General features: G+C 44.3%; 1 protein-coding gene across 1 annotated transcript in view; it reads left to right on the top strand.

The window, feature by feature from the left end:
* LRRC6 (leucine rich repeat containing 6) overlaps positions 1-2224 on the top strand; it is a 129714-nt gene extending 127490 nt beyond the window's left edge. Inside the window, exon 13 of the mRNA XM_006830843.1 lies at positions 2047-2224. Within this exon, the coding sequence (XP_006830906.1) occupies positions 2047-2224 (178 nt within the window). The remainder of the gene's footprint in view (positions 1-2046) is intronic.
* Positions 2225-20646: the final 18422 nt, after the last annotated feature.

Below are 20646 nucleotides of genomic sequence, written 5' to 3'. Positions count from 1 at the left end.
CCCCTCCACACAAAGGGTAGACAGGGATGGGCAACTTGGACATTGGCTACCCAAAATGGGGGGAGGGATACAAAGGTAAGAAGTGACTGGCTTAGGCTTACAAGCTTTCAAGAGGGAACCTAGATCCAAAGGGCGTGGAGGAAGGTAGAGTCTCCAGTGAATAGTATCCAGCCTGTCCAGGAAGGGCTGATGAAACGAAATATAGATGGATCTCTTGTGATGCAATAGTGAATAATTGTTATCAGGACTGATTGTGAGGGTTGGAAATATAAAGGTGGACATTTTGTAGCAAGGAGGAAAGTGATTAACTTTTCAGTCTAGGAGTGGAGGACCCTAGGACCACCAATGGAGAAAAGCGGAGAGCGGGATCCTACCCAGAGAAGCAGTGAGGCCTGAGATGGAGGCAGAGAAGACGACGTCAAGAGATGGAGTGGCTGGGGACTTGGGATCCGGAAAGGGAAAGGGGCTGAGGACTGTGGTGGGGGGATACAGGATTACAGGGTACACCCTTTGGTTGAGTGAGGATGCATGGACAGGATGGTAAAAATGCCAATGAAATGAGAGATGACAGAATGAATGTAAAACTAATGTTCTCCCATGTAGACTATCACACAATTCACAATAAAACATTTATTTAATATAAATAAATACTAAATAAAGACAAGGAAAGAATCCTGAGAGCAGTTCAGGAACAATGAAAAATTACCTACCAAGGAGAACTGAGAAGATTAAGCTCTAATTTCTCAGTAGAAACCACGTAGGCAAGATGACAATGGAATGACATATATACAACTCAGGAAGAGTTTTAGAGACCTTATGTCAACAAAACCCAAGGTTGTGTGGTCCGGCATCAGCCTCTCTATCACCAACAAGTCAGAGTTCATTGCAGCTACTGTACCAGTCCACCTCCCTGAAGCTCTCTGCCTTGGTAGCAGGGGATGATGAAGATGTTGCATCATGGTCAGGATGAAACACTAGCTTCTCCTCTCATTATTGATCCCAACTAATAGCATGTTCAAAGCAATGGAACCAGACAGTGTTCTCTCGTAAGCCATAGGGTTTTCTTTGACTAATTTGCACAAGTAAACAGCTAAACCTTTTATCCTAGTCTGGCTTACTCTGGAAGCTACACTGAAATCTGACCCCATGGGTGGCCTTGCTGGTATTTGAAATCCCAGTTGCATAGCTTCCAGTATCATAGCAAGATACAAACCACCACAGTTTAACAAACTGACAGGGTTTAGGGATGGAATGGAACGTCATATATTTGTGTTGAATGAGTCTGTGAATGAATGGTATAGTGGTTCTAAAATAATTTGAACATTAAAATTAGGCAGGGGGTACTTTATGTAAAAATAGATTATTGAGCCAAGGGCCAGTCATAGTGCATCAGAATCACCAAGAAACTGTCTCAGTACTTATATTAGCTACAAGGGCCTCCAAATGGCTATGATAATGGGAATCTTTGGCAACTGGAGTTGTTCCTCATTCTGCTCATTCTTGCTGTTACTGGGAGAAGTGGGAGAGGGCAACAGAAACAGTTCTTGCATGAGGGGAGTTGGTGGAATAAGCTGTTCCATGCACCTAATCCTGGAGAATAAACGCCTCTGCCAAACCATGGCTGGTTGGATTGTCTGAAACAACAGGTCCCTAGGGCCTGATTAGTTGCCTTGAGTTATAAGAACTATCTAGAACAAATCTAAGATTGATCCTTGCTATGGGGTTTTGCCAGCTGTGTCATTTCCATTATCAAAAATATCCCTTGGTAAGCAGATCCCCCAGGTGACCTCTCCTCTCGCTGCCTATGGATCAGTGCAGTCCTGCAATACTTTACTAGCATTTAATTTCTTCAGATGTCAGAATCGTGTTTCTACAGGCTCAAAGGTACTTGGAACAAAGGCCAGTGTCACATACTGTCTAGTCTGCTCCTGGTAGAACACCTGACAGTGTCTGTTGAAAAATGAATGAATGAGTTGAATGTATTTGAAACTTAATCTTAAACAATGTCCTAGTACTTGCCCTTTCCACTTGTCATTGTCATTGCAGAAGCGACCAAATTGAGAAGCTAGAAGTAGACCCCAGCAAGCATTCATTTCCTGATGTGGCTAACATTGTCCAAGAGAAAACACACTCACCTAGAAGAGTTGCAGCTGAACCCCAAAATATACCAAGTAATGAAGATCAAGATTTTGAAGATAACCCTGACGTGCCTCCACTGATTTGAAACAGCAGGCTACATTGCCATTGGCTGTGGCCAACCAGACCCAGTTTAACTCAGTACAGAGCATGTGCATATCGGGGTAAACAGAGTTATTTATCAGTGTTACTATTCCAGTGTTTTACCTCTCCTAGTTTGTATGCACTACTCTTAGTTTAAAATTTACATGCATACCTGAGATAGATGATTATTGTCATGTGTCTATAACAAAGTTGATTAGTGAAAATGTTCAATAAATCATACAAGTACTACACAAAGCATTTATTATAAAACACAGTACGTTCTGCTTGTGCAATAGATTACACAATAGGTCACAGATAAAAATCATGAATTGAGTTGAAATCTGAGAAAATTGGTCAAGCCCAGAAGTTAAAACTGCTTTCAGATCTGCTGGAAATGCTTTAATATGATTCTAAACACCGTTTCACTCTTCTCCACTAAGTGTGTTTGCTTTCTCTGGTGACATGGTATAATCGCAGTGATACCAGTTTTGAAATTAAATACCCTGAAAATGGATTCCAGCTCAATCACTTTATAAAGATCTTCAGTAAATCCTTCAATCTCTCTGAGCCTTAGTGGATTTGTCTGTAACTAAAGAGTAATACTTCATAGTTTGTCTCAAGATAAACTACATCAAGTGCCTTATACAGCATCTCTTATACGTTTGCTGTTCCCTCTTTATCCTGCTACATGTCTTCCTCTCCCTCCCGCTCTTCCTTTCATTCTTTACCCATGTCTTCACTCTTCTCTCCTCCCTTCTCCTCTTCTTCTTCCTTCCCAGCCTACTCTTCCTATTGTACTTCCTTCTTCACACTTTTTGACATTGCTGTTCCCTACTTAGCTAGTGTCACTAAAACACAAGTACCACAGCTGAGTGACTTTAGTGAACAGAAATTCATTTTCTCAGTTTATTGTTGGTACTAGGTGCCATCCTGTTTCCTGACTCATGGTAACCCCGCTTACTGCAGAACAAACATTGCCTGGTTCTACATCATTCTCACAGTTCAGGAGGCTAACTGTCTACATTCAGGTGTCAGTTCTAGGGAAGGGCATTTATCTCTGTAAATTCTGGGGTAAGGTCCTTGACTCATTTCAGCTTATATTCCTAGAGTCCTTTGCAGTCTTCGTGTGGCATGGTAACTGTCTTGTGCTTCTTTGCTTCTGTATCTAATCAGCTCTTTGTATTATCTCAAATGTGATTGAGTTTAAGATTCACCCTATACCAATAGGACCTCATTACTATAGCAAAAAAAAAATCCCTATTCTCAAGAGGGATTACAAATACAGATATAGAGGTTAGGATTTACAGCATATATTCACAGTTCAATCCATAATACTGTCCCTCTTCTTTCTCTAGACCATTTTAAAGTATTTCATATATAGCCAAAACCAAACCCACTTCTAACAAATCGAGTGTGACTTCTACTGATATAAATTTTGTAGGAAATATTATTGTTACTCTGATTACAATATACCAGCATTGAATAAGCCTTCTCCAAATTCAGCATTCAACATCATCCAACAAACACATAGTGAGTAACTACTAAATGCTAGGCCCCCCTCTAACCCATTGTCATCGAGTTGGTTACAACTCATAGCAACCCCACAGGACAGAGAATTGTCCCACAGGGCGTTCTCATCTATTGTTCTTCCAAGAAGCAGCTGTTGGGTTCAAACCACTGACCTTTCAGTTCGCAGCTGAGCACGTAAGTACGACAGCACCAGGGCTGCTAGTGAATTCATTAGGAATTCACTGATATTTAAAAAACAATTAAGCATATGAATCTATGAGGAGGCTACAAGAAGTTCGTGGAAAATTGAATTAAAAGATGATGGAATTTTTTCTGGGTACTTTTTGAAGCCCCCTTGGGACTCATAGCAAGCCTGGACAGAGTTTCCAAGGCTGTAAATCTTTACAGGAGCAGAAAGCCTCATCTTTCTTCCACGAAACAGCTGGTAGTTTTGAACTGCTGACCTTGCGGTTCACAGCCTGATTCGTAACCACTACGCTACCAGAGATCCTTGGACACTATGCCAGAAGGACAGTAAAAGCTGTGAAGGGAAGTTGAGTACAGTAAAGGGATCAAAAGTAATGGGATGTCTTTTCAGATAGGGATGCTAGGGAAGCCTTTGAGATATGCCAACATTTTAGAAGAGAGCTAAACGAATAGTCAGGGTTCCACTGGGGAAACTGCTATGTAAACGTGATGGGGATACCAGAGGGCCGCTGAGGGGATTCTGACTCAAAGAGACCCTACAGGACGGAGAACTGCCGCATCGTGTTTTCAAGGCTGTAATCTTTAAGGAAGCAGACTGCCTCTTCTTTCTCTCACAGAGTGGCTGCTGGGTTCAAACCGCCAACTTTTCAGTTAGCAGTCAAGTGCTTAACTGCTGCACCACCAGAGTTCGACTGGAATACCCAACTGAGGTTAAGAAATGCCTTCGTGTAAATGTGGGAGAAGCTGGCGAAGTGAAGTTCTAGAAAGGAGAGAGAGGGTCAGCTTGCAGGAAGAAGACTCGTCTGTCTTCCTGAAGCACAGGTGCCAATGGTCACATCAGAATCGGAGAAGCCGGGCTCACCATGGTGCTGAAGGGACAGTGCCAGGGGAGCATGTGACCAGGTCTGTGGGAATTAGCAGCTTTGGGGAAACCACTGGCCCTGTGTAGCTGCTGCCTGTTAGATCCCTGACAATGCTCCTGGTAGGTGGGCCAGAGCCACTTTGGTCCTCAGACCTGCAGTAGGAAGGTTGAGCAGATGCAGAGTGGAGGACAGCAAGGGCGAGCTGGGCACTCCCATATCTGGTAACTGACAACAACAGCTACCTGAGTGTACCACATCCTGCTTCAGTTCCACTTTCCAAACCTCACGCAAGTCCTTCTTCTGATGAACCCTACCCAGAAACTAGAGTCCTGGTGTGGCGCTGTGGGTTAATGCACTGGACTGCAAGATCAGTTTGAAGCTCAAAGTCAGTGGTTCAAACTCACCAGATGCTCCCCGGAAACCCTTTTCAGGGTCACTGTGAGTCGGAACCAACTGAATGGCACTGAACAACAACAACATATTTAAATTGGAGTCCTAGTTTGGGGCTGTAAAATAACTCCCTGGACTGCTAATCACAAGGTCAGCAGTTCAAACTCACCAGTTGCTCATCAGAAACCCTATAAAGGATCACTATGAGTCAGAACTGACTTGATGGCACTTAACAATACTTAGCTTACAAACAAAACCAAAGAAAACGTATACTTCTGACTAACCTGATGAAATTATCCCTAAACAACTGAAAACACACTATCCTTCTCTCCCAAAAGCATACACAAGGTGCCATCTGTAACCTTGTTGGGGTGACGACCAATTCCTCTTCTAGAGAAGTCACATTCCTCTTTAATATGCTTTAAGTTGAATGTTGAGATATCTTATTTTAGAATGGGAGAAGGAAAACAAATGTGTGTGTTTGTGTATAATGTATACTCACACACACACACATACATATATAGAGAGAGACAGAGACAGAGAAAGACAGATTTATACACAAAGATGTTAAAATTAAGGCCAAAAAGAAATATCACTGGTATAATCCTTGTTCTTGCCACTGGTCATGTGATTGGAGTTGGTTACCAGTATTTATAGCTTCTTTCTTCTACTTATTCTACATTACATTTAACCCCAGCAAGTACCTCAGCTGGTCATAGTTCCTTGTGGTGAGGTGACCCAACCTTCAATCCTGAGATTCTGTGCCATTTGAAGTCCTGCATGTGTTGAATTAGTTCTCTTTCCATTTAAGTTCTCAAGAATATAGAAGTACTAAGAGATGTCCCTAGAATTGTCTGCATTTTCCATCTATTTTGCCTTACTGTGACCTCCAACAGCCTACTGTGAATAACAACCATCCAGTTTTCCTGTGAAGATCACACCCAAGCCAGTACAGTTACTTCCTTCTTTGCCCATTGGCTCACTGGTACAAAGTTGGTCTAGACTTCCAGTCAAAAGGCAGCCTTGTGGTGTCCCCTAATGGCAACACTCTTGTCTTTGGAACCAATGTCTTTAAATCAGCAGAGCACAAAGTTTCAGGAACAGCAAGTAAAACTTTGGCTAGTCAATCACTAAGGCCTTCCTCCCACTTTGACCCTTTGATCTATGAATATTCGCTCTGGGCAGAGTCATAGAACATACTATAGGCTAGAGAGTATCACCCATCCATTCAGATTATTATTAACCTGTTGGCACTGTGGTTGAGTCTTCAAAAGGCAATTCTATTGTTCTATCAGATCAGCAGCTCCAAAGAGATGGAGAACATGATGTTGTTGTTGTTCACTGCTGTCGAGTTGGTTCCTACTCATAGTGCTCTTCATAGGGTTTCCGAGGAGTGACTGGTGGATTTGAACCACAGACCTTGCAATGTAAACCAGCCTTGCAGTCCAGTGTTTATCCTACAGCACTATACCAGGACTCCTGGAGAACACGATAAGGCTAGTGAATTCCATAAGCATTATTTCATTGGCAGACTTTATTTGTGATAAAATAAGTTTGCTGGTCCGAGATGACATTGTTTGAAATACTATGGTGGTGAATATGGCATTATAAAAGTCCACAGATGGTGTTTTTGGCAGAGGCGTGGGAGGGAAGACAGGCAGATTCCTATTCAGAATGAGTGTATATTTCAATGAGAACAAAGCACTACCCTTTCCATGATGGAAATGTTCCAACACAATCAACCTGCCACCAGGTGGCTGGCTGCCATGTAAGGAAGGGGTCCCATGCTATTTTCTACTATGGCCATACTAGTCATGGTCTTAAAACATGACTTCAAATTATTTGACACTCTGCCCATCATCATATGGTGGGATCTGCCCTCTAGTCTTGAATCTGGCCTAACTTCAGTGATTGGCTTTGACCCATAGGATGAAGATGAAGTGATGTTGCGTGGTTATTAAGGCTGGATCAGAGGAGGTCATACATCTGCTGCTTGGTTCTCTTGGGACACTTGCTCTGGAGAAATCTAGTGTCCATGTAAAAAGCCCCACAGCCCTGAAACTGCCATGCTGGACGTGCTACCTGGAGACATTTCAGTCAGAAGTCCCAGCAGACTCTTGAGAGATTTGGAAGGAGAACTAAGAAAGATGACCTTTGTAGTGAGATGTCTTCTTTCTATGAGTCCCACCTCCATTTAAGCGTTCCTGCTTTGTTGGTTCCAGCTTAGTAAGAAGTTCCTCAAGGGGTCTCCTAAGGGGAAGAGTTCCCTGAAATTGGCAGACACATATGCGGGTACCTGACATGCCCAGGAAATCTGAAACCACTAGTAGGCTGAAGTCTGACTCTGTGTAGTGAATTCAGAGGGTGGGAGAAGGGCATTGTGGGATGGAAGAAGTGCATCTTCCCCCAAACTGGCTGGGTTAAGGGATGGATCAGCACACACGAAGGAACCACCTGGGGGTCCTCTGGGTGCTGACGGATTGCCTGAAAGGTGAAAAGACCAGAGGGGAGACACTGGAGGTGTGCTGGCAGGTGTTCCAGGCTGACAAAGGAACCTCAGAGGATACCCCAGGTCCAGGGAATGGATATGGGAGAGAAAGGCAAACGGGAAACCTTTAAAAAGTCAACTCTGAAGAGTCAATGGAAGTGCCTCAAGGGGGAGAAAAGTCAGCTTCAACCAAATCCAATAGCAGGAAGCCTGACCAAACCATGTAAGCAGGGGTGGATGAACCAATAAACTAGGTAAGCGTAGGTTTACTTGTGCTTACTATTTAATCTGAAGTGAATAATTTCACATGATGTAGTGAAAAAACATGCAAAACGGTCCACTCTAGATTAGTAAGTAAGCACAAGTCAGCCCTTGCTGCTCCTGCTTGCTGGGTACTCCAGCCTTGTTGTTGTTGTTGTTAAGTGCCGTTGAGTTGGTTCCGACTCATAGCAACCCTGTATAGGGTTTTCCGAGGAGTGACTGATGAGCCTGAATCACCAACCTTGCAGTTCCAATCTACCTTGCAGTCAAGTGCATTAACCCACAGTGCCACACCAAGACTCCAAACCAACGTGGGGTTGTAAATTTTAAAAGAGGCTTGGATTCTGTGGGAAGGTGCTGAGGGTTGGGAGACAGATGCCAGCCAAACCTCGAAGCAGTATCTTTGATATGGTTTTTAAAAAACAACAAAAAGAAATGGTTCACTACAAATTAGTAAGCAAGCACTTTGCTTATTGGGTAATACATCCTTGCATATAAGGACTAATTTATTTGTACTAGTCAAGGTCTTGGCAGTTCCAGCCTTGAACTTGAAGGTACAAGTCGGGGAAGGATGTGGTACTAGGGCCCAGAGAGACACCTCCATGCAATCGGCAACTGACAGTATCTGGGAGCTTCCTCCCAGCTCCAGTCCACCTGGAGCTCTCCATCGAGAGGGAACTGCAAAATCAGCATATCAGCCTTGCTCTCCTCCTTCCTGTCAGTCTCTGATAGAGCTTCTCACTGGCCAACCCCAAGCAGAAGCTACGGACAAAGGAACTGGCCACTGGGTCCTTAGAGGCCAAGATAGTGTGGGATGCCCAGCATGTGAAGACAGCAGAAGACTGTCTTCAGGCAATGGGAGGAGCCAGGACACTATCCTTGGAGTTTCGTCCCCTCCGGTCCTCCTATAGGAGGAAAGAGCTAGAGCTCCAAGACTGCTGTGGAGGGCAGGTGAGCAGGAGAAGGAGAAGAACATCCTCCTCCTCCCATTCCCATCACAAGTTTCCAACCTCAGTATCCAGAGAGGGGCATGGGCGGAAGCGGGAGGAGAGAAGATTCAATGCTAAGGCTTTGACTATGATAGTGGACAATCTCATGGCACAATGGAGACTGAGAATGTGATTCTGTGGCTGAAGCTGTTAGCCAAGAATGAGAATAAGCACCACAGGATCCGCTTAAACCTTCCTCCAGGCCAGGGAAAGTCCACCCCACCGGAGAAAAAGTGAAGACACAGTGGAGGACAGAAATGCATCGTGTTTTGATCCCATCCCACAGGAGGAGCCTTCAACAAGAAGATCACACTGCTACTAACTGGGAGTCCAGAATCTGGTGCTCTGGCTACTCTTTACAAACCTCTGTGGTCCTCCTCCCTCCCTGCCTCTGCACATCTCCTTCGCCAAGAAAGTCTTGAATCTCCACAACCAAGGCATGAAGGGCCTTTAGCCCTTGTCATCGTTTTCTATGGCTGCTGTAACAAGTTACACAAAATGGGTAGCTTAAAGCAACAGAAACCTATCCTCTGAGAGTTCTGGAAGTTGTTGTTAATGTTAACAGTCATGGAATCATCTCCAACTCATGGCAACCCTATACACGACAAGTGATACAGACACAGAGGGGTTTCGTTGGTGATTTTTGGAAGTAGATCACCAGACTTTTCTTCCTAGTCCATCATCACTGGAAGTTTCTTTGAAGCCTGTTCAACATCCTAGTAACGTGGTGGTGGCTGTACATGAGCTGTGTTGTTCAGGAACCAAACCTGGGTCACCTGCTTGGAAGGTGAGAATTGTACTACTAGTTATCAAGGCCCCCAGGAAGTCTAAAATCAAGGTGCTAGTAGGGCCAGGTCCCCTCTGAAACCTCGAGGTGAGGACCCTTCCATGCCTCCTCTATCTTTTGGTGGCCTCTGTCTTCATGTGGCCTCCTTCCCTTTGTGTCTGTTTGTCCCTCTGCATATAAGGATGCTGGTCATGGTAGATTGTTGTTGTTAAGTGCCTTCAAGTTGGTTCCGACTCTTAGTGATCTGTATAGGGCTTCTAAGGAGTGACTGATGGGTTTGACCCATCCGACCCATAGCCACCCTGTATAGGGTTTCCGAGGAGCCGCTGGTGAGTTTGACCGTCAACCTTGCAGTTCAAACCAAGCTTTTGGGTCAGTGCTTATCCTGCAGCGCCACACCAGGATTCCCACATTAGATCTAGACTCATTTTACTCCAGCATGGCCTCATCTTAATTTGATGACATCTGCCGAGACCCTGTTTTCAAAGGTCACATTCACAGGTGCCTGGGGTAAGGGCTTGAGCATGTCTTTGGAGGGAACACAGGTCTACTCACAGTAGCTGCTGTTCCTCAGGTGAAGGAGAATCGCACTGGGTGTTGTCACCTCCTGTTCCCCATGCCCAGCCCCTGTGTGTTCCACACGTGTCTCTCCTGCTTCTTGTCTCAGGTTTCTCTGGAGCAGCATGGCGTGACCCTTCACTGTCACTTCTCATCACGCCCTGCTGTCCCCAGCACAACTGTGCACGTCTACGCCTTTCACTCCAGGCTACCTCTCAGGACCCGACAGCAGGATCCCCTTGCACATGAGTGTCAACAGAAGACGATGGCAGTCACGGGAGGTATGAGTGTGGCTCAAGACCCCAGGGCCTGGCTGAATGTGTCACCCTTCCCTGTGCATGGGAAGGCCACCCTCCATTTGACAGCTGGGCTGTACCACGCTATGCCTGTCTGTCACCATTGGCAGCCTGCCGCCACTTGCCTGGCACATTTGAATGGAAAGTGCTATCCAGCCTGCTGCTGACTCCTGTCAGTCCAATGTGTCTGCCACTCTGGAAGCCAAGACTACTTACAATGAGCTGTTCTTTTGTACTTCTCGCCCCTAATTAATGTTCCTTTCATTTTGTCTGATGCCATCTTTTATGAGAGATTAACTTCTGCTTGCCCAGCTGATATCTTTCTTCACTCGGTATCTCCTGAGCTACAGCTCAGTATAAGGAGTCATGGCAGGCTCCACTTTCCTGGTTCTCATCCTCTTCCTACTGAGTGACCGTTTCCTCTGGAACTGGGCCGCATCTGACCACTTGACTTCCATTCAAGGCACAAGGCATGGTGCCGTAGGGCTTGAGGAGTGCCCTAAATGCATGCTCACTCCTTCAGGACTCTCTAGCCCTCTCCTTCCTTGAGTTATGTTCCTCCCAATGCGATACCAATGGCGCTATTTCCTTGGAAGCTCCAGAACTCTCTATAGAAACAGTCAACCCCAACTCTTGTCTTGTAGTTGATGAGAATTGTCAGCTCCATCTTCCAGGGATCTAGCTCCAGGGGCGATGGAGTGAGTACCTACTTCATCGTAGGCTGGCCCTGTGAGGTTTGACTCGAGGAGTCCTAAAGAGGAGGCACAACCTCTTGGAACAAGTTGAGGGTACTGGGGATGTTTTGCTCTGAGATACAAAATAAAACCTGCCTGGCACCATGGATGTTTTCCCCTGAAGTCCTCTTTCGGGTTGGATCTCCCTGGCATGTTCTTTCTGGTAGTGTGACTGGGGTTTTCGTGTCTTGTGAGTACTTTCCATCTTGCTTTATTTTGCAATTGTTCAAACACATCTTGTGTCACAACATGTGACAATGAGGCACTCAGTACCCACGACGCTTCTCCTGCATTCCAAAGACCTTCCCCGGCGTCGGGATGGGGATGCATCTTTATGTAAGTGGGCCTCATGACTTACAGTCCCAGTTTCCCCGAAGACTCAGCCTGATTCCACAGCCACTGCTAAGGACAGACTTGGCAGGAGCCACCTCGCTTCTCAGGAGGTTAAATCTTTTCCTGGGTCTGGACATTCTCTGCTGGGTGACAACTTAGCAGGTCTGAGATGACCACCCTGTGAAAATCCTGCTTGCAGGGTGGCCCTTGGCTGGTCATTGGGAACCTGGGTTTTGGGAGGGTCCCACCAGCCCCATCATGCTTACCAAGCGGCTGCTGGTGATGGATTGGTACAGAGGTGCAAAGGAGGGCTCAAGCCTAGAAACAACTGTGAGGATGGGGCAGGACCAGGCAGTACTTTGCTCCATTGTACGGGGAATTGCTGAGTTGAAACTGACTGGATAGCACTGAACAACAACAACAGTGGTTTATAATAAAAGCACAATTTTTTTTGTTTTGTTTTGCATTTACTAACAAGATTACACAGAACCTTACCTCAACTGACATATAAAGGACCCCAGGGTCCCTCCTGGTATGAAAACATTTACAAAGACTATTTTTTATCATAATGTCTCTTTAGTCAACTCCTTCCTCGTTTCCCCTTCATAATTAGCCAGGTTGCTAAGCTGTTGGCATAGTGAAGTGGTGTTAAAGTGTCCCCAAATTAATAATGCTTTATCAGCACCAAAGCAGGGCATGAAATTACCTTTAGAAGCATTACTTGAACGCAGTTAGCACCCGGTCGGCTGCTGACGCCAGAAAACAATGGGAACTCAGCAGAAATTACCAGCAGGTCTGCATTTGCCCTCAGCAGAATCCTGGGGTCTGAAAAGCTGAACTCCTCCTCCTCACCTGTGTTCTTTCAACACCTCTCCTGTGAATCCTGCTTGCAGGCCCTGGGAACGGGGGCTTCGGGAGGGCCCCCCCACCATCCCCAGAACATAGGTTCATGGGCCACTGAACCTAGGCAGTATGATGTCCAGAGAGCACCTGCTCCCTGGGGAGTTTGTCTGCCAGCACTGTCCCTGCACTGGGAATGCCCACGGCAGGCAGAAGCCGAGGATTCGGGAGCTGGTGCCCCAGGTTGGAGTTTCTCACCCCTTGCATGGAGTACACAGTACAACATGCTCACACTGCCCCAGCCTTCAGTATCAGGGTCCCCCACTGAGGGGAGGAAAGCTGGGGTGTGGCAGGACAACAAGAGTGTAGAGGGAGTCTTCAAATGGAGCTTCCTCCAGCAAGGACCCCAACATGAAGCTCAGTGATTCCTGAAGAAGCCATATCCAGCTCTGGTAGCGTAGTGGTTACGAATCGGGCTGCTAACCTCCAGATCGGCAGTTCGAAACTACCAGCTGTTCCGTGAGAGAAAGATGAGGCTTTCTGCTGCCCCTCTGGTGGATTATTCTAAGGCTGCACATCTTCTTGGGAACAGACTACCAGGTTTTGTCTCACTGGTGGGTGCCAACCATTGCCCTTTCAATTAGCATCTGCACATTTGATCACTACGCTGCCAGGCTCCTTTTAGGTTTTATAAGGGTTAAAGTTCCCATTTGAGATGAAATTTACACCAAATAAAGCAAACCCAGCAAGGTTGTACTGCCCATAGCCTGCCGGTGGTGGAGAGGAGGGTTATGGCGGTTAGAGGCAAGATGGCCAAGTGGAAAGCCCTGGGGTACACAGGCTCTCACAGACCCGAGGGCAGAACTTGCCGAGCAATGACCTAGCTGTATGGTGCTGGCGATTCATCACTCGGTCTGTTTCCCCTCCCTCCTGAGGGAGGGAAGTCAGAGAAAGGGAGAGGGTCAGAGTATGCATTCCAGCAGTGAGCTGCTCTTGTCCTTTCATTAGGCCCAAAGAAGAACCACTCCAGGAACTTTGGGTGCCAAGTTTACTAGCAAGAGTCAATTTCATCTACTTCTGTTAAGGAAGAGTTAGAAACAGAATTGAGAATATATTCTTTCATCAACAGTGACTTGATTCACAAGTAGACCAGGAAGTTAGACTCATCAGTGTCTAACCTTTTCCTGACATATTGTCTAGTCTTGGGAGTTCAAACCCACATACCAGCTCCACAGGATAATGACCTGGCCATCTTCTCCCTTAAATATGGGGGCAGGGGAAAGGCCTAGAAAACCCTATGAGGCAGTACTCCCCTGTCACATGGGGTCCCTATGAGTTGGAAAGCAATTCATGGGCCCCTAGCAATAACAATATAAATACAACAATAGTATTAACAAGGAGCAGCTGGTGAGTTTGAACTGCCAACCTTGCAGTTCAAATGGCTTTGCAGTCTGGTGCATTAACCCACAGCACCACACCAAGACTCCAATAGCATTTAATAAGCAGCTATTATTTGTCCATCAGCAAGACTTGGTGGTGTACTAGTTAAAGCATTCAGCTGCTAACCCCAAAGTCAGCAGTTTAAACTGACCAGTCACTCTAACGGAGAGAGATGAGGCAGTCTGCTTCCAAAAAAACACCGCCTTGGAAACCCTCTGGGGCCGTTCTATTCTGTCATGTATGTGGTTCAGTGACGTCGGTGGGTTTGATTTTTTCATGTATATACCCTTCATTTTGTTAAAGGATGTTATTTATTGAACATTCTTGAGAATTACTGTTCTACTGTAGACATAAAAGATCTGAGACATAAAAGAAGAGTCTCTTGTGAATCCCTAATTTTTAAAAAATCTTGGTAGCTCAGCTTAAACGTTGCTCTAAGCTCAGACATAGAGCCAGCTGGCCTCCCACTCACTTGGGAAAGAAAAAAAAATAAGTAAAATCAGACAGCGTTTCCTTGGCTTAGACAGCAGTCACGCTTCACAAACCACCCGAGGGAGAATTGGTTTTGGTGAGATGCCAAAGCATGATGTCATCCTCCGAGGACAGGGAAAGCCCCACTGCCTTTGACTTCCCCTTCAACGTCAATCACAGGCAGACCTTTCCCGCCTGCTGCTGGATGCAGTGGGAACGGTTGCATTTAGAAAAGACTGTTTGCAAGACACAGTGAAAATATTAAATACGTGTATGTCCTGTGACCAGAAACTATACTTCGAACTGTGATCATCAATCTGCAGGAAACAGAATCCCACACATTATTTTAGGCTCAAAGATGTTCATGGCAAACCCATTGAAAATTCTGGAGCATTCTCAGCCCTCACGTGTCTGATGGAAAGATGGCTATGTGATTGAATGACAGATATCAAAATGTATTTTTAGGAAGAAATTTGAAGTCATGGGAAATGGTTCTGTTAAGATGTTAAGTTTTAAAAGGCAAAATGCAAGGTTGCATTTGAATACGGTCTTCATCTATACTGCAGCAATTGTTGAAAATTAATTGGTAACTGTGGATGGAGTATAAAACAGTTTGTGGGATAATGATAAGAAAACGGACATTTTCCCACAAACTTTTTGAAGCCCCGCCCTTGTTATCTAGTACTGTTACAATAGAAATACCACACGAGGAAACTTATTCTCTCACGGTTTGGTGGTGGTTATGTGCTGTGGAGTCGGTTCCGACTCACAGCGACCCTGTCCAGGGTTTCCAAGGCTGTAAATCTTTATGGGAGCAGAAAGCCTCATCTTTCTCCAGCGGAGCAACTGATAGTTTCAAACTGCTGTCCCTGAGGTTCGCAGCCCAATTTGTACCCACTATGCTACCAGAGCTCCTTCTCTCACAGTTTAGGAGAATAGAAGTTTAAATTTAGAGCGTTGGCTCTGGGGGAGGGCTTTGGCTCTTGGTTGGCTCTGGAGAACGGTCCTTATCTCTTTTCAGCATCTGTAAGCCCAGCATTTCTTGGAGATCTCCATGTGTCTTGCCATCAATCATCCTGGTTCTAGGAGCTTCACATTGCAGGGACCCCAGGTGCAAAGGACACACTCAACTCCTGGATCCTCTTTATTGATGGGACTCTGTGTTCTGATTGCTTGTTTAATCTCTTTGATAGCTCAGCCTGTAGGTGATTTAAACCCACAAGTCTTTCCTTGGAAACCTTATATACGGCAGCTATGCGTTGGAACAACAATATAATATTTTACAGAAAACTGAACTCAAGATACACCCTAATCCTGCAGATTGCATCTGGCCTCACAGGACACATCACAGAAGTGGAGATTTACAGCTCATCGGAGTCCTGGTGTGCAGTGTGGTATAAACACTGGACTGCTAATCTTACTTGGTGGTTCAAGCCCACCAGCTGTTCCCGGGAGATGCTATGTTGGGTCGTTATGAGTCAGAACTGACTGGACAACACTTCACAGCAACAACAACAGGACAATTACATAAGATTGTTGTTGTTAAGGGCCATTGAGTTGGTTCTGATTCATAGCAACTCTGTATGGGGTTTCTGAGGAGCAGCTCGTGAGTTTGAACTGCTGACTTTGTGGTTTGCAATCCAGTGCTTATTCTACAGTGCCATCTGTTGTTACTGTTGTCCGGTGCCATCAAGTCAGTACCGACTCATAGTGACCCTATGTACAACAGAACGAAACACTGCCTGCCTGGTCCTGGGACACCCTTACAATTGTTGCCACACTTGAGCCCACTGATGCTGCCACTTGGCCAATCCATCTTGCTGGTGGTCTTCCTCTTTTTCTCTGACCCTCCACCTTACCAAACATAATATCCTTCTCCATCAACTGTTCCCTCCAGACTATATGTTCCAAGTATGAAAGACCAAGTTTGGCCATCCTGACCTCCAAGGACCACTCTGGCTGCACTTCTTCCAACACAGATTTGTTGGTTCTTTTGGCAGCCCATGGCACTTTCAATATTCTCCTCCAACACCATAACTCAAAAGCATCAATTCTTCTACGGTTTTCCTTGCTCACTGTCCAGCTTTCACATACATATGAGGTTATTGAAATACCATGGTTTGGGTCAGGTGCACCTTAGTCCTCAAGCTGACATCTTTGCTCTTCAACACTTCAAAAAGGTCTCGTGCATCAGATTTGCCTAATACAATATGCCATTTGATTTCTTGACTACTGCTTCCATGAGTGTTAATTAATTGTTGATCCAAGAAGAATGAAGTCCTTGACAACTTCAATCTTTTCTCCATTGATAAGAATGTTGTTTATTGGTCCCGTGGTGAGAATTTTTGTTTTCTTTACAATTGAGATGTAATCCATACCGAAGGCTGTGCTCTTTGATCTTCATCAGTAAATGTTTAAATCCTCTTCACTTTCAGCAAGCATATCATCTGCATATCGCAGGTTGTTAATGAGTCTTCCTCCAATCCTGATGCCATGTTTTTCTTCATAGAACCCAGCTTCTTGGATTATTTGCTCAGCATACAGGTTGAATAAGTATGGTGAAAGAACACAACCCAGTTGCACACCCCTCTTAATTTTAAACCATTCCGTGTTCCTATGTTCTGTTCGAACAGCTGCCTCTTGGTCCATGTACAGATTCCTCATGAGTACAATTAAGTGTTCAGGAAAGCTCATACTTCTCAATGTTGTCCATAACTTGTCATGATCCACATAATCAAAAGCCTTTGTGTAGTCAGTAAAGCACAGGCAAACATCTTTGTGGTATTCTCTGCTTTCTTCCAAGATCCATTGGACGTCAGCAATGATATCCCTCATTCCACATCCTCTTCTGAATCCAGCTTGAACCTCTGGAAGGTCTCTGTCAATGTATGCTTGCAGCTGTTTCTGTATTACCTTTAGTAAAATTTTACTCGCATGGAATATCAAAGATATTGTCCAATGATTTCCACATTCCGTTAGGTCACCTCTCTTTGGAATGGGCACAAATACAGATCTCTTCCAATCAGTCAGCCAGATAGTTGTCTTCCAAATTTCTTGGCAGAGATGAGTGAGTGCCTCCTGTGCCGCCTCACTTTGTTGAAAGATTTCAATTTTTATTCCATCAATGCCTTGTTCTTTGCCAATTCTATTAATGCACCTTGGATTTCTTCCTTCAGTATCATTGGCTCTTGATCATATGCTACCTCTTGAAATCGTTGAACATCAACCATTTCCTTTTGGTACAGTGACTCTGTATTCCATCCATCTTCTCTGGATGCTTTCTGCAAACATTCAATAATTTGCCCTGAGAATTCTTCAATATCAAAAGTTGAGGCTTGAATTTTTTCTTCAATTCCCCCAGCTTGAGAAATGCTGATGTGTTCTTCCTTTTTGGTTTTCTGATTCCAGATCTCTGCACATTTTGCTGTAATATTTGACTTTGTCTTCTCGAGCTGAGCTTTGAAATTTTCTGTTTAGCTCTTGGACCATCTCATTTCTTCCATTTACTTTAGCATCTCTATGCTGGAGAGCAAGTTTCAGAGTTTCTTCTGACATCCATTTTGACCTTTTCCTTCTTTCTTGTCTTCTTAATGACTTTTTGCTTTCTTCATGTGTGATGTTCTTCATGTCATCCCACAACTCTTGTCTTCTTAATGACTTTTTGCTTTCTTCATGTATGATGTTCTTGATGTCATCCCACAACTCTTCTGGTCTTCGGTCTTTAGTGTTTAATGTATCAAATCTGTTCTTCAGATCCCTAAACCCAGGTGGAATATATTCAAGGTCATAATTTGGCACTCGTGGACTTGATTTCATTTTCTTCAGCTTCAGTTTTAATTTGCATATGAGCAATTGATGGTCTGTTCCACAATCTGCCACTGGCCTTGTTTTGACTGATGATATAGAGCTTTTCCATCTTCTTTTTCCACAGACATAGTCAATTTGATTTCTGTATATTCCATCTGGTGAGATCCATGTGTATAATTGTCTCTTATGTTGTCTAAAGATGGTATTTGAAATAAACAAATCATTGATTTTGCAGAATTCTATCATGCGATCTCCGACATCATTTCTATCATCAAGGCTATACTTTCCAACTACTGATCCTTCTTCTTTGTTCCCAACCTTAGCATTCCAATCACCAATAATGGTCAATACATCTTGATTGCATGTTTGATCTATTCAGATTGAAGAAGTTGATAGAATTCTTCTATTTCATCCTCACTGGCTTTAGGGTTTGGTGCATACATTTGAATAATAGTGGTATTAACTGGTCTTCCCTGTAGGTGCATGGGTATTATCCTATCACAGACAGCGTTGTACCTCATGACTGATCTGGATATGTTCTTTTTGACAATGAATACAACATCATTCCTCTTAAATTTGTCATTTCCGGCATAGTAAACCATGTGGTTGTCAGATTCAAAACTGACATTTCAGCTCACTAATGCCTAAGACATCCATATTTATGCACTCCATTTCATTTTTGGCAATTTCTAATTTTCCTAGATTCTTACTTCACCCATTCCATGTTCCAATTTAATGGGTGTTTACAGTGCCATTAAGGCTGATTATATCCAATCACACCATGGGGAGTGATTACATCATATTAGATCTCATCATGAAGGTGGCTGCTACCTCTCAGCTAATAACTAAGATGTAATGATCCCACCCAGTCATGTACTAGAATGGACAACTATATATACAACTGACCGCAAAAGCTGAGCACTTAACCATGACACCATAAGCTCCTTAGATAAAAGAGCAAAATGCTGCGGGCAGACAATCTTTACCCACTGAACTAAACTATTGTTTGGTTTATAGAAGACTTCAGGGGATATTTTTGGTTTAAATGATCATCTTAGGCCAATGGTTCATCCAGTCTCATGTGCTCTTCCCTTTGTTTGAAACAACTCTCTCCTAGTCTTCTGCGCCTGGCTACCAGTGAGTCATCCTTCAAGTGTTGGTTCCAATCTAACTACTTTCAGGACATCTTTCCTATTTGCCTCCCCACCAGGCAAAACAACAACAACAACAACAACAAAATAATCTTTCTCCAATGAACCTACATGATTTAGAAAATCTTTCCATGTTGGTAATTATTTGATGCGATAGTAGGAATCTGTTGACGTACACATCTCCTACGCTACCCGATGGGTGTCTTCAATTCAGTGTCAAACATCGCTGGCCATCATGGTAGGAATAAAGAGAGAACATGGCAGATTGAACCCTGGCTCATAAACCTGCGTCGTTGAGGAATGCTTAAATTTCACAGAATGCTATGTCACAGAAATGAGGTATTAATTATGTTCATGTCTTCTTGGTTAGATGACCATTCCTAACTTCACAGGGGCAGGGAAGTGCCAAGAGGGCAACTGAGCTTATTGGGCAGATAGTCCCCAATGACTTCCACAGGGATACTAACTGCCTTGTTAGAAACTAGTGGGATGTTGTTAAAACTTAAAAGGATTAAATAGTATATGGCCGCTGTTGTGGGTTAATGTGCTGGACTGAATGACAAGGTCGGTCTGAATGAGAAGCTCATCGGGTCAAGCTCACCAGCTGCTTCTCAGAACGCATATATAGAGTCATCATGAGTAGATGGCACTTAACAACAACAACAACAATGCACATTATACTTTATTATTATTATTATTATTTTGCTAACTGTACCCTCCCATCCCCAGGTATTTTTGTAAACACTATGCTCATGTGGAACTGTAGAATAAGCACTGAACTGTAACATCAAGGTCAATAGTTCAAACTCACCAGCCACTCCCAAGGAGACAGATCAGATAAATCCTATAACGAGTTGTTGTTATTAAGTGCCATCAAGTCAATTCCGACTCATAGAAACCCTGTATGGCATTTCTGAGGAGCAGCTGGTGGGTTTGACTGTCAGTCTTGTGGTTCAAAGTCCAGTGCTTATTCTACAACGCCACACCAGGTGTCCTATAAAGGTTTACAACCTCAGAAACCCTATTCAGGGTCACCATGGACTAGTGTGGTGCTGTGGACTAATGTGTCAGACTGCAAAGCCATTTGAACTGTAAAGTTAGTGGTTCAAGATCACCAGCTGCTCCTTCGAAACCCTATACAGGGTCACTATGGGTCGGAATTGACTCGACAGCCCTGAACAACAACAACATGGGCTAGAACTAATTCCATAGCACTTAACAGCAACATGTAAAATATTTTAACAGCAGCAGGTGAAAAAATTAGCATAGCACACTTATGAAAACACCTTTTGGGTAGGAGGA

The sequence above is a fragment of the Chrysochloris asiatica genome, unplaced genomic scaffold (genome assembly GCF_000296735.1).
Source record: "Chrysochloris asiatica unplaced genomic scaffold, ChrAsi1.0 scaffold00001, whole genome shotgun sequence".
In the NCBI taxonomy this organism is placed as follows: Eukaryota; Metazoa; Chordata; class Mammalia; order Afrosoricida; family Chrysochloridae; genus Chrysochloris; species Chrysochloris asiatica.
Note: the sequence above shows the minus strand (reverse complement) of the source record. Positions and strands in the feature narration are given on the sequence as shown.